Source organism: Pteronotus mesoamericanus, unplaced genomic scaffold (assembly GCF_021234165.1).
Source record: "Pteronotus mesoamericanus isolate MK-2021 breed Mesoamerican mustached bat unplaced genomic scaffold, CSHL_Meso_final contig_24, whole genome shotgun sequence".
Classification (NCBI taxonomy): domain Eukaryota; kingdom Metazoa; phylum Chordata; class Mammalia; order Chiroptera; family Mormoopidae; genus Pteronotus; species Pteronotus mesoamericanus.
Genome location: NW_026555100.1, coordinates 1,569,428 through 1,584,022, shown reverse-complemented (window position 1 = coordinate 1,584,022; position 14,595 = coordinate 1,569,428). Strand labels below are relative to the sequence as shown.

At 42.5% G+C, this 14,595-nt stretch overlaps 1 protein-coding gene across 1 annotated transcript in view; it reads right to left on the bottom strand.

The window, feature by feature from the left end:
* POLR3A (RNA polymerase III subunit A) overlaps positions 1-14,595 on the bottom strand; it is a 51,980-nt gene that overhangs the window by 7,578 nt on the left and 29,807 nt on the right. Inside the window, exons 18-26 of the mRNA XM_054572495.1 lie at positions 13,461-13,579; positions 11,667-11,804; positions 9,678-9,848; positions 8,333-8,446; positions 2,738-2,824; positions 2,565-2,647; positions 1,815-1,985; positions 668-761; positions 383-475 (exon numbers count right to left, since the gene is read on the bottom strand). Of these exons, the coding sequence (XP_054428470.1) occupies positions 383-475; positions 668-761; positions 1,815-1,985; positions 2,565-2,647; positions 2,738-2,824; positions 8,333-8,446; positions 9,678-9,848; positions 11,667-11,804; positions 13,461-13,579 (1,070 nt within the window). The remainder of the gene's footprint in view (positions 1-382; positions 476-667; positions 762-1,814; positions 1,986-2,564; positions 2,648-2,737; positions 2,825-8,332; positions 8,447-9,677; positions 9,849-11,666; positions 11,805-13,460; positions 13,580-14,595) is intronic.

Here is a 14,595-nt window from a genome sequence, read left to right as displayed (position 1 = left end):
ATCTAAAAACATGTACCAAGCTAGGCAGGCACTGTGCTGGTGCTGGGGGCCATAGATGTGTAAGACAGAGAAAGCCTATGGTCCTTCCAAACAATGGGAATATGGATAAGGAAACCAATTACTGTAATACTTTGTCACAGTGAATGGGTATTGTGGCTTGCATAAAATTTCACCTAATCTCCCTTATGTCTTTAGAAGGTAACGTCTGTCAGAGTTAGGTTTAGAAAGACAGAATGTGAAGATACAACAGACTCACACAGAACCAAAGGAAAGCCTCTGTAATGCTTCATATGTCTCGCTTCACCCCTGCCCTAGTTTATCGGTGCCTAGCTTGGGACTAAGAAAGGATGGTTTCCTCTACACATTTAACTATGTGACTCACTTCCAGTCTCAGAAGTCTAATCCGTTCCAGGGAGAGCTTGACGAGAATAAAGCAATCATCAGGAAGAAACACTTCTTCAATATATTCTGAAATCTGTAGTGTCAGAAGATCAGAATGTTAATCAGTCACCTTCCCCTTTCTCAAGAAGATTCACTGCTTGCTCTTTTTTTAAGGACACGGAATAGTGTGAACACACTAACTGGTATATCCACTGCAACTGGTTTTTTACTTCCTTGCAACACTGCTGATTTAGTTTTCTTATTATTAAGAGGGATTTCTCCTTACCTCTCCCAAGAGGGTTTTCTCAATCCTCCCTTTCACAAGGCGAGCGTAATCCGCATCGTCATCCTTGTCCAGCTGTGCCGTGATGATTGGAGTGCTGTGAGAAGCAATGGATAAACAATTGCAGCACAAGGAGTAAGCCTGCTTGAAGACTGCTGCTTTGCTAAATCCGAGTACTACTGAGAATCATGACGTTAAGAGCAACTGCAATTTATTGAGCATTCACTGTGTGTCAAGCATGCTCCTTCAGACATTCTCATTTAGATTTACTATTTTTGGAGTTCATGAGGCAAACCACTCTACCAGTGAATGAAATGACTTTCAGAAAATTCCTCTGACCAGGGGAACCTACCTCTTCCTCTTTGGTCCTCGTAAGTAGTTAATTTAGTTCTGTTCCCTGAGTAAATTGGCCCTTTGTGTATTACAGCTTCCTCCATCCCTTTCTCCCAACCCCATTACCTGCTCTCTGGGCCACCTCCAGCTCCTCCAACCACTACTTATCAGCTTCCATCCTCAATGTCCTGGATGGCGTCCCCTGAACATACACTCCTGGGGAGGCGTCACCAGCCCAGAGGAGGCAGGCAGAGTTCCTGACACCTTGGTTGTCTATAGTTGCTGTTCTAGCGCCAAATGCAATTCTTTGATTTAATGCTGTTTGTCATTTTTTTAGATTCAGATCATAAGTGATTCATAATTTTGTCATCAAATGCGTTGCAATACACTTCTATCTTTTCTAGTCTCAGATCACCTACAAATCCTATCCTGAAATCGTGCAGGAGTCACAGAATATGGCCACAGCCCAAGTGGTAGACACAGCAGTCACGGTCTGGTTAGGCTGGGAATATGACATCAAAAGTTTGAAATCTACTGTGACATGTTGCTATCATTTCTCCAGTAGTATTTTTTTTTTTAATGTTTCTCTCATGTGACCCGTGGCCATTAAGAACCACTTTTCCAATTCTGACTTTATCTAGTTTCAACTTACTTTTTCTCGAGTGGGTTTTTTAAAAAACTACAATATGATTAACACAAACATGCCACTGAAGTTTGAGATACTGCTCATTTAAATAGCGTATCTGACAAGAGTATCACTGTTTCTCAGAAAACATGACAGGCAGTATGGGAACAGAAGGGAAATGAAGGCGGGCACCTGATGGCCTTGGAAGCGTTGATAATCTCTTTGATCCGGGGCACACCCAGGGTGATATTCATGGAGGCCACGCCTGCAAAGTGGAAAGTCTTCAGGGTCATCTGGGTGCCTGGTTCTCCAATGCTCTGGGCACAGAGTGCACCTACTGCAGAACCTGGTTCCATCTGTGCCCTAGAAGGAAAAGATATGAATGAAAAGTCCAGTAAAACTTCTGGGGAGAGGCTTTTGGTTATGTCCCTTCCACAGAAAAAACGCAGGTGCCTTTAGGGTCAGAAAGGAACTCACAATGAGCCAGGCTGTGCTTGTGAGAGAGGAAGAATCTGGCACAGCACACTTAACAGGTGCAGAAAGGGAGACACGATGCGCAGAGGGGTCCGATAATGAAAGTGAATAATGTGTGGCTACTTGTGGTCAACGTGCAATGCATGGGCCCAAATGTCTGTTGCCTGAAGAACATATAAGAGCCTGGTAACAAGTGCTACTGAAGGTGGAGACAGCAGGTAGCACCTGCCAAATATGTCGGTAGTTTCTCTGTGGGGAGAAAACACTTGGAAATTTCTTTGTGTCATTTCCACAACTTGGTCTAGTCTATCTACCCACTGGAATCTCTAGGTAAGAGGTAAGAGAACCTGCTCAATACTAGCAGTCAAAAAGTGGTGCTGGTGCAGAATTTTATTTCCCTGGGGAAACAGGAAGGATATGAGAGAGCCATGTGACTGCCTGACAGTCTAAGACAATTAGCATCCGTACCTCATGTACTTGTCCCTACAGGTCTCCAGAAACTTTTCTATTTGGGTCGGGGTGATCCGGTCCAACTGGTATAGCACACGGGGCTGGAGGAACAAAATCAAGTGCGGAGTTAGCGCTGGAAGCACCTGGAAATACCTTAGTGTCCCTCCCACATATCAGGGAAGGCTGTTTACCTCGGTTGTGCCGTTATCATTGATGCCATATTTATCTCTGGTTTTCTTGATCTTCTCAGAAACCCCCTTAATGAATTTTTTTATTTCCTGAAAGATTACATAGCAAACATCAACTGTGTATTTCTCAGTAATTCAGATGGTTATGATGTGTTTTATAAACTTCAGGAATATGATGAGCCCATCATATTTTAGTGATCGCTAAATATATATTGTAAGGATACACTATGGATCACATTTCTATTACAAAATGTTTTCTAAAGAATATACAAAATCATCCACAGCCTAGACATATCACTCATTGGTTTAGGTGTTTCTAAGGCCTTTTTACTCCACTGAGGCTTCAGCAATGGCATGCTCCAGCTGCTCTCCTGGCTCTGCTATGCCACCCTTCCATAGCACCAGGATCGGCTTCTGTACCTGCCACTTTCTCTTCTGCAACTTGGCATACCACAGTGCTTATTATGTTCACATAGTTCAGAGAGGTAGAAGTGTACTATTTATACTTTTAGTCTCTAGATTAATTTTTGAACTTCTTATGATCAGTTTAAATACTTACAAGCTAAAGCATAGCTTCACAGACATTATATACATCTCCAACACATGCTTTGAGCTTGCCTTCACTGCAAAGGCAACACTCCCAAATCCAGCTTCTCCTTCTGACTGTCACCTCTGCATCACTCCCTCAGTCTCATGCTCCCTTCCCACACACAGAACTTTGGAAGGATTCCTGGAAACCACTCTCAAAGCAAGAAAAGAAACTTCAGTATATTTGCTATTCCTGCTACATTTAAGAACAGTACTCTAAAAGATAAAAAAAAAGTTCAGGAAAAAAAAAGAAAAAGGATGGAAAGAACAGTTCTCTAAGCCCCAGGATAGTGACTAAATGGAGCAAGGAAGGCAAGAAGTACATCCTATGGGGGTTACATAGGGCAGAGCTAGAGACTAAGGACCTGGCTCAATGTTCTCTGGCAACTGCTCAAAGAGGAAAAAGCCCATCTGTTTACAAATGATAGTGTGTCTGTGAAATAAACCCAGCCTCATGGTCACTCCTAGAAGCAGAAATCAGCCAATACCTCCTCTCAGGGAGTGCATACAGAAGGGGTCACACTTTAGGCACAATAGGACTCTTTTTTTTTTTTTAAATTTTAATTTTAAAGTATTGATTTGAGAGAGAAGAGAAACACTGATTTGTTGTTCCACTTATTCATGCATTTATTGGTTGCTTCTTGTATGTGCCCTGACCAGGGACTGAACCTGTAACGTGGGCGCATTGGCTGATGCTTCAACCAAGCTACCTGGCCAGGGAACGAATGACTCTTAAGAGTGCTTCTCAGATGAGCTGATGGCACACACCATGCAGTAGCAGCAGTCCTTTAGAAGTCATTGTAATGCAGTCCCGGGGACCAGGAATTAGCTGCTGTTGTGATCCAGGGGCACTTTTGAGGATATGGAGAGAGTGGACAGATTGAATTTCCCCTCAGCAGCCCTCTGGGAAATACGATTTCCCTCAATGACTTTGGATAAATCATGGTGAGATGAGCATGGATGGCACTCTGGCCAACTGTAGGCACCCAGCTGCATGAACAGACCAGTGAGTGAGCTGGCCCAAGGACGGACTGCAAATTCCGGCTACAAGCTTTGAAGTCTTGTTTCTGGATTTTGAGGTTGGATGAGGGGCCCTCACGAAGACTGGCATGTCTTTCCCCAAGTCTCCTTAGTTAATATCACAGAGCTGAAAATGCCTAGTTTTGTCTGAAACAAAAGTTTTAAAAAGCAGACTTGAGGAGAAAGGAGTACAGCCAGGTGTCTTTGGAGTCCTACAGCGCTGGTTTGCCTCCCTCACTAATTTGAGCCTAGGGTGAGATGGGGCCTTGGCTTTGCCTCTTTGGGCAGTGCTGGGGTATCCAGGTAAGCAGGATGGTGTAGATGCCTTTGGTGAACGGAGATGCTGCTGAAGCTTGGTGGCAGCTGCTATCACACCTTCCTTGGCATCCCCAGTTGGCTGTCCCTGAACTGCTCATACTACCAGGGCGCCGAGATGGTCCTTGAGATCGGAATCTGTGCGTTTGTTTAATCTTTGTGGAATGGTACTCGGGGGTGGGATTGTTGGGGGGTATCCTTAGGGCTCAGGACACTTTCTGAAGAGCCATGTTGGCTGGTGGCCAGTCTCAATCTGGAAATGCAATAGCCCTTTGGAGTTACATGCCCCAGGTCAGGAAGTAGTTGCCCCTCTAACTGTGACTTGAAGGTACCCGCATGAGGAGGTAAACAGGTTTCCTAAAAGCTACTTTGCAGCACCCTTGAACAGCCTGGCTAAATGATACCAAAGGGCATTAGATGACTATTCTGTTCCCAATCCCATTAAAATTAAGTTGCTGGGTGTCCAATAGGAAAACCTTGCACTACATCGTTTCCTTTTTTCCCTGCTTATATCAAGTACTTTTTGACAGCAGCATTCTTCATGTAAAAGGGACTGCTCAGTCCAAGGCAATGCATTAGGAATTTTACTGTAGTTAGTGGAGCAACTTCAGGTGTTCTTAATAAAAGATATTTTTCCAAAAAGAAAAAAGAAAATCATGCTTTACTGGGAGCTGGAATTTATATCTATCCTATCCAGGCTGTTTGATTTTACTCTGGGTATTGGTATTGATGCTTGTTTTCCCTTGAAAGCAGGTAAGGAGAAATGGGTATATAACAGAAAATAGTATTTGATGTTTTGATTGAACCAGGCTTTTCTCAGTGATGGTAAGATGGCTGGGAGGGGGCAGTTGACAGAGAGGTTGAACTTTGCTACTGTCTTGCTCCCTTGATTAAAAGAAGCTTAGCAGAAAACACTGAACCAGAAGTTCACTTTCACAAAAATAAACCCTGTAAGAGAGCTTAACACTGACTAACCCAGTTCCATCTTAACACTGCAAAAATAAATCTCTTTAGTCTCCACTCGACTACCTAGCAATTTGTTACTGCCTTTTCTGAAAGTAAACTAGTCCATGGCTCACGGCCCTTCTCAGGCAGCTACTGCACAGCTCAGTGAGCCCTCTGTCTGAGGGGACGTGGCATTGGCCCCAGCACTCCAGAGCAGAGGGCACTGAGGGGCTGAAGGCAGCCAGGTGCTTGGCCAAGGCAACAGGCCACTCCACGAAGTCAAATGCTTTCTCCAAAGTCTGCTCTTAGGGCAGGGGTTTCTGCAATGTCATCTTTGCCCACCTGAATTTCAGTCTGTATCCTGGGAGCCCAGGTGACCAAGGGGCTACCTGTGGAGTTCAATTCTTGGCCATCCCTTGTTCAACGACACAGCCTTTTCATGGCCAAGTTGCCTTCCTCTCATTGAGAAAGTGTGGAGATACTCAGCCATCATTGTACATATAAAGGACTTTTATTAATTTGCAAGAACTTGAAAATTCTCAAGGGACTCTTTTTAAAGAGAAATTCTCTAGGCTTACTTATTAATTACACGTTTGAGACTGCATTTCAGATACAGTCAGTTATTGAAAACCAGAGAAGGAAATTAGAGCTGAAAAGGTCAGTGGAGCAATCTCTCTTGGAGGAGTGACTGTGCCTCAGTGGGAATATTCAAAGGCAGGAATACCCTTTGCTGCTTCATTTTTTTCTATATGTTACTCAGTGTAAAGAGACTCTTTCATATTGCTCATTTCCTCCCCTGGCCTGCTTGTCTAGATGTTGTCGTATCCTTCTGGGCAAGCTCCTGAAAGCCCTCTTGGCTCAGATGCTGCCATTTGATCTCCAGGTGTTAAAGGCTGCCCCACCTGTTGGCGCAGGGAAACCGGAATGAGAGCCTACGGCTGAGCAGACCCAGGGGATTTTCATCTGCGAGGAGCTTTGCACACATAGGAGTAGAGAGGACACACCTAAAACCATCCCCCAGCTCAGGCGCTAGACATGAGATCTTTCACCTGCCACCCACAGGGACCCGCTTCCAGTGGTTTTGCTGAAAGAAATGACTGTCCTTACACAAAAGTTAGATATTCTGGAGGTTAAATAAGTAACAACAAAGCTCATTTTGCAGAAATGAAAACTGAAATAAACCACTAAGAATTCAGCTGCATAAACCCATGCATACTACAGGGAACTAATAACATGGCAAATGGCAGGCAATTAATCACACGATTAACCAGCAGTTAAATTCTCACACCCAGGCCGTAGCAGTCTGTGAGCACAGGCACAACCTCTGGCAGGGCCAGGGCTCAACGCCACTTAGGAGCTGCCTCCGCTGCCTCAGCGCTGGCACGGAGTAGAGCCAGAGAACACTTCCAAGGCTCAGACAAATCAGTCTGGCCAGTGGATTTTGAACCCTCTTGGCAAAACTGAGTTTATCAGATTGTGAGCTTACCGAAGGGCAAGGACATGTTTAGTTATCTTTTGTGTCCCCAGGATCTGCACAGTGTGTGACATAGTGATGGCTGAACGAGTGCCTGCTGACTAAATAAACATTGCAGGTCAGAAGGTCACCCGTTAAACCTTGTCAAAGGCAAGAAAGGCACCAGTCCAAAGTGATGAACAGGGAAGCCGTGTTTGCCAGCACTGGGATGGAAATCTGTTGTCTCTGGTGCTGGCAAACAGCTGGGGCGCTGCTAGAGTTCACTCCTTTATGCTCAGCAGTCAGCATGCTAAGTGCATTACCTCGTTATATTTCTCATAGCCTGTCTCAGTTAAGGTCTTCAAGGATAAACAGAGAAATAAGTAAGTAAATATAATTATGTAGAAAAACAAAATTACAATTCTAATTTGTTAAAAAAAAAAAAAACCTGTGGAAAGAAATCAAAGGCACCCAGCCTAGACATACTCTTGATTTTAAACATGTTAAAATCTGCAAGATTCTCTTTTTGATCTTTCACGTCCTCAACATATGAAAGGTAGTGAAGAGCTTCAGAGTTTCCTTAACTAAGAGCATTCTTAAAGTTTCACTTTGTGGTTTTTATTTTTGATATACTGAAAGGGATTCATTCTTGCTGATTTTTTGCTGCATTTGAATCACCAATCAGTACACGAAAGAAACCACACTTATTTCTGTATTCCTTTGCTTTTGATTATAACCACAAATAAAAATAGAAAGGAGCTGCTTGAGTGGGCCAATGGCGTTACAAACAAAAACAAATAAAACCTTAAGGGGATATCAAGGTAACAGCTCCCCAGAAGGAAAAGGAAGGTAGACTCCAGGGATTTCTAATCCACACCGCAGTAGGAGAAAGAACAACTTAAAATAAAAGGTACTGAAACAACACTACTACTAAAAAAAAATTATTGGGATTCAGAATGACGGAGGGAAGAGCTAGTCTACAGGATAAGAAAATGATTGTAGGGTGTTGATAAGGGTAGGGTTAAAAAAAACAAAGTTCTCTAGCTAAAGCATTTTTTTATTCTAATACAAAAACACTTGTATAAAACCCATACACTAAGAAAGACATAAGATAAATTCTTCATGTTGGCTGCTTAGATTTTGCTGAGGCCATTCTTGAATTTTTTAACAAAGGAACACTCTTACGTAAAACACCTAATTTATTAAGTCCACCTGCTGCTTCTTGGCAAACAATCTCGTGATGGCCACGTCAGTGTGATCAGCACCGGGAAGCTTACCTGCAGGAAGCTGTCCTGGCAACAGAGGAACTCGTTCTTCTTCATGATTGACTCAGTGGTCAGGATCAGCTCGTTTTTACTGAGAGCAGGCTCGCTCTGACACGGGAAGACTGCCTCAAGTATTAAAAGGAAACAGTGTGGTGTGTGAGGGCAATTGAGAAAGCAACAGCATTAAATGTAAGAATTTACATGAGACAGAACAACCTTACTCAGAGGGATCTTTTAGCAACCTATGATGTTTTTCACTCTTCAAAATATATTTTAGACTTTATCTTTAATATAAAGGTGAAAAACAGGGTAAACTGATATTCCACCTTACACAAAGACTTCTGGGCTAGTCAGTGGATATTGTTCCATTATTCCCTAAACTTCATCCCCAACCCAGATTTGCATTAAAAATACAAATCGTTGCCCTGGCTGGTGTGGCTCAGTGGACTGAGTGCTGGTCTGTGAACCAAAGGGCTGCTGGTTGAATTCCCAGTCAGGGCACAAGCCTGGGTTGTGGGCCAGATCCCCAGTTGGGGGCCGTGAGAGGCAACCAGTTGATGTAACTCTTTGCACATTGATGTTTCTCTCCATCTCTCTCCCCCTCCCTTCCATCTCTCTAAAAATAAATAAATAAATAAACCTTAAAAACAAACAATCAAATTGTTGGGGGGAAGAGGGTATAAGGGGACTAAATGGTAATGGAAAAAAATACAATAAAGATTAAATTTAAAAAAATACAAATTGTTGTTCAAAAAAAAAAAAAAAAACCCAAATATTTTAAGAGTGAAAATATTCTCTCATGGAATTTCCCCGAAGTTTTAACGGCTACATGGCATCCTAATGCACAGGCAGACCACTATGTATTTGAGCTCTCCTACACTGATGGTTTGCCTCTCTACTCTAAACAATGCTGGGAAAACACTCTTGGCATACTTAGATCATTTTTGTAGGGCAGATTCCTGTAAGTGGAACTATGGGGTCAAAACGCACCCACATTTAAATTCAGATCAGTAATGTCAAATTACCTTCCAAAATGGTTGTTCTCAGTTATACCCCCAGTTAAAACATGTGATACATGCCTGCTTTCCAACACCCATGACTTATAACAGTGGCCACTATTACACAAGAACCAAAGGTCTCTCCTACTGGCATCTGGATACTAGGTTTTGATTCTGAGAAAATATCTTTCCTTAAATACTTGAGAATATTATGCAGAGTAACACAAAAAGAAAAATACTAAGCCAGTAGTTGGGTAGATACGATTGAACATTAACTGTGTGATTTTCTAAAGGATACCTCTATTCTAAAGAAATGTCCTCAAAAACACTCTAACCCCAGATATACTACTAAGTCTTACTTTGATGTTGTCCAGAACCCTTTTAAACTCCAAGGGCTCATCTTTTCCTTCCATAGCTGCAGGATCTAAGCCATCTCCCCCGTAAATGAACTGTATAATGTCACCTGTAGAGCTTCGGACCGTCAAATCATACTGTGAACAAAGATCTTCAAGGGACTTTACAAGCCTTCTCTAAAGGGAAAGAAACAGAGGAAACAAAAGTCACCTGCTTTGAGAAGACTAGTCACATGTGCAGAGAATGAGATTTGCAACTCTTTAAGTTTTAAAGTTACTAGCCTGTTAATCAGATAAAAACATTTATAAGGAATTCCTTAAAAAAGATTCCCTTGACCTTAAGAACAAGGCCAAGAGTGCCTCACTAGCTGGTCCAGAGGGATTTAAAATATGCCCCACCTCCAGCGCTTTAGTGTGTTTTAGAATTCATGCAATTTAAACCCCATCAACCCCAATGGCACATGCAAACACACTGTTTTCCTAGCCTGCTCTGCCTTCCCTCTCTTTTTCCCTAAGGTACAAATTAATGCAATAGTTTTGCATTTCTAAACACAACTTAATCTAGGACCCCTGTGGACTTCAATATGAATTACAGAGGATCAGGTGCAGACCCTCTTCTGGGACACAGGGGAAAGAAGAGAGAACAGGGAAGGCATTGTGCTTGAACCAGCAGGCAGCAGCCATTTCTCAAATCTGCTTAGGGAAAACCTTCCACCAGCAGAACACACTCCAGCAGGGCAATGTGACAGTGGCTCAGTGAATTAAAGAGAAAGAAAGCTTCTTCCAGGCAACTTCAAAACAAAAATCCCTTATGCCAGAACTAATTTGTTCTAGGTTAACACACTGCTCTGGGAAAGTCATACTCTACTCTAAAAGATAAAGACAAAAAATTAAGTCAAAAGATAGTCTGGCAACAGTGGGAAAAGGATTTCAGTCTGTTGGGTTTTTGACAAAGGCAGTACACTCCAAAACTGAAGGGGAATTTCCCATCAGATGATGATTAAAAGTAAGTATCAGTAATGACACACGAGGAACAGAAGAGGTTACAGAAACCGGTGTCTACTGATCTGTGTCCATTTTCACCCTCATCAGCCTTGTTTGTTCTGGCCCACTCGATTACACCTCTCAACTACCAAACCTGGTTTCCCATTTTGCAAAGGGCTGTGCTTCTCAAACTGGGATCCCCAGTGGGGAGAGAGGGGATACAAAGCTACAACAAGTTCATGGCCCAGCAAGTTGAAGTGTTAACTTTATTCAGTACTGTAAGTAGGCAAAAATATTAATGTTATTAAAAAATATTAATGTAATTTATAAAAAAACACCCATATTATGGAGTACACAGAGTAGAACTAAAAATTAGGCTGAAAAGAAATCCTCTGCTTGTGATCTTATGGAAGAACAAAGTAGGAATGTGTTTCCACTGCTCTGCCATTAGGGGTACCTTTGTGGAAGCCCGAGTAGCACAGTAACAGGAAACCCTCTAGTTTAGCCCTGTCCTCCTGAGCCTATTATTCTAGCACTGTATGTACAGTGGAGAGCCTTCCTCATGTAGGCAGGCACCAGAATAGGTTCTTGGAGTCAACTAGAATGACACTAATAATGAGTTACATAAACAGTTGCGAAGTGAGAAGCAGAGTCCTCTCAATAAACAGGAGGCATGCACTGTCACGCCTCCTGCATTAGGAAACGGAGGCTCAGTGAGGTTCAATGGTGTGTCCCAGGATGTACCTCCAGTCATGTGCTCCTCTAACAGAGCCTTTGTATGTGTGGTTCTGGTGTGGTCTTGATCATTCAAGGTACATAAGATCCGGAATGTTAACACTACCCTTTTTTGTTATTTATTTCTAGGGCACCTATGTTTTTTAAGTTTTACTTTTAAATACCAAGTCAGGATCAATTTTAGCTCATGCACGAAATATATAAACACTCAGCAGTCAAAATCCACACACGACCTGTCCTACTCTGTTGCTAATGGCCTACATTCCTTTAAATTACCTGCATGTATCCTGTTTCAGCTGTCTTTACGGCTGTGTCGACTAGACCTTCCCGGCCAGCCATTGTGTGGAAGAAAAACTCGGTTGGTGTCAAACCAGAATAAAAGCTATTAGCTACAAAGCCTTTGGCAGCTGGAAGCTAAAGAGAGGTAGAAAAAAAGAAAAATCAAACAACAAAAAGTTCAAGGTCCACCATTCCAAAACTCATTTAAATCACAAAATGCCACACCTTTAAGCTATAAATACCTCAGCAATGCACTTTCATGAAGTGGCAGGCTTTAGATATGCTCTCCCTAAAGGAAAAATAATTTGGCACAACCCAGCCTTACCACAGACAAGGAAGGTGAGGTCCAGCCAGGGCCGGTGCTGGTGCTGGTGCCAGTGGCAGACAAGTGGCTCAGGGGAGAGCAACCAAAGCCTGGGTTGTGACTGATAGAGCAGGCAGGCGGTCAAGGCCTCCAAAGGGCATTGCCTGACTGCAGCAGCTGGCCCATTCCCTGGGAAATAATGACTCTTCTACAGACAGCCTTCCTGTGGGCCAGGCCTGTGTTGTGTACCTCCAAAACACAATCCCATGTTGCTAATTATCATGGGGTTTCATTGTGGGGTGCTGCAAATGTTCTAAAATTAGATTATGGCAATGATCGTACAACTGTGTGAATATACTAAGTCACTGAATGGATACACTTTGAATGGGTGACTATGACATATAAAATGTATTTTAATAACACTGTAAAAAATACATACATATATAAAACACCATGTAAAATGGCCAATCGGCCTTCGATCTGGATAGGTCTTTTTCCCTTAGAGAACAATCTGGATGAACAGAATAACCTGTTTCCTTATTTTAAGAGGCAGCTGCTATACTCAGATATTTCTAGGCAAGCACAGATTTCCTGAAGTCTAATCTAGCACTGGTCTAGGAACTAAGAAGTCTGGATGCCCCTGGCCTCTCCTCTAGGGGAGTCAAGCTGACTTACAACTGTGAGCCTGACAAGCACAGGCAGGTACCATTCCAGTGATCACTTAATCTGCCTGACTTCTAGGGAAATCTCATCTTGGGCAGAGGATCTGAATTGTTCTCGGCGCTACCTGATACAGAGACTATCGATATATCTGGGAGGGGATGAACAGAAATACTGCAGTTCCATGGAGCAGGAGCAGCTGGAACACTTACGCCTTAACGGGAACAACAGCTGACTCCAAAGCCAGAATTATTGAGTGACCAAATCTACTTTAAGTTCCTTACCTACAGATTTAATACTCATCTGTTCCTGAATCCCAGAACAACCTTGGCACAGCTTTGTCTCCTGCTTACACTAGTGCCCAAACCACAAAGGTTAATAGAATTCAGAAGTCATTTTCAAGCTGAGTTTGAAAATTCCAGAGAGGAGAACTGAAATTTCCTGGTTGGGTTAGAGTGGTTTATACTATCACTATTTTAAAATCCTTATACTTTTATATAAGTGCCCCCAAAGCAAGCATAACTGATTGAATGTATATATAAGGTAAGTACTTGCTTGATTACTTAAGTTGGATGGGAAACTGAAATCTTCCCCCTCAGAGAGGAAATATACAAGGGGGCATTGTCCAAGTTTTATAGCTGGGTTTAGCAAGGCTCCTTGTACACGACTCAGTTTGGAATGAAGAGGGAATAATCCTGAGCTGCGTCTACCCTTGCACAACACCTCCTGGAGGAGTCGCTTGGTTGGCAGCCACAGAGCTCCAATTACGCTCTTCTGCATTGCTGATGGTTGTCCTTCAAAGTTCTGCCTGGTCCACTACTGCTTACCTTTGAGTGTTTTTCAAAATGAGGCAAGGACCTGTTTTCAAAGCCATCTGGCACTCGGGAGCCACTGATGGCTTGCTGTCCCACACAGGCAATCATTTGTGATATGTTAATAAAGGAACCTAGGGAAGGAGGTCAGGAATGTAACATTCATTCACTCAAATAACATTAACTGAAGTGCAAGCAGATCTGTGGGATAAAACAGGATCACAACGCAGCACAGTCCTTATCCTCGATAATTTCATAATCTAGGGTAGAGCTATCAGTAACACAAGAAAGGCAGAGCAGGCCAGCAATTCAGGGCTAGAGGAAAGACTTCCGGGTGCATCTTCAAGAAGCAACCATTAGACTTTTGGAGGACACTGTGACTGAGACACAAAAAGGGGTGGCGGGGGTATTCCAGAGTGTGTGGGAGCGTGGGAAGCAAAGACAGGAATGAGTGAGTGTGGGGTATGTATCAGGAGCAAAAGTAGAATACTGGGCTGAAAGGCAGAAAAAGTAAGGGGCTAGACTTCATCTGTAAAACATGTAAAGAAATAAGAGAAGGATACGGTTTTGAATTTAAGCACAGTATCATGAAACCTAATGCTTTAAGGTGAATATGAAATTAAAGCATTTTGCCTCATCACTAAATACTGTATATTTAAAATTCTCTAGCTTTTAAAAAAAAGTTTTATATCTGCAATGATGTGGTAGAGACAATAAATGTGTTATTATAAATAGAAAAAAAAGTTGACTTAAAGTGGTCAAAACATCTTGAAACTCAGAACCCACGCACGTTACCAGCAAGTTCCTCTAGAAGAGTTAAACTCCTCAAAATGCAAATAATTCTGTTTTTTATGCACAGCTGACCCTTGAACAACGTGAGGGTGAGGGGCACTGGCCACCTGCACAAAAATCCACGTGTAACTTAAGTCAGCCCTCCACAGATGTGGATTCCCAACTATGGATCAAAAATACAGTTCATTAAAAAAAATCATTATATGAGTGAACCCATGCAATTTAAACCTGTGGTGGTCAAGGGTTATCTGTAAATGACTTAAAAAGATATGCATTTATAAACAGAAGTTCTGTTTGAAGTTAGGATTCTTACATTTCCCAGAACAAAACCAGCCAGCCCACACGGAGAATACAATGA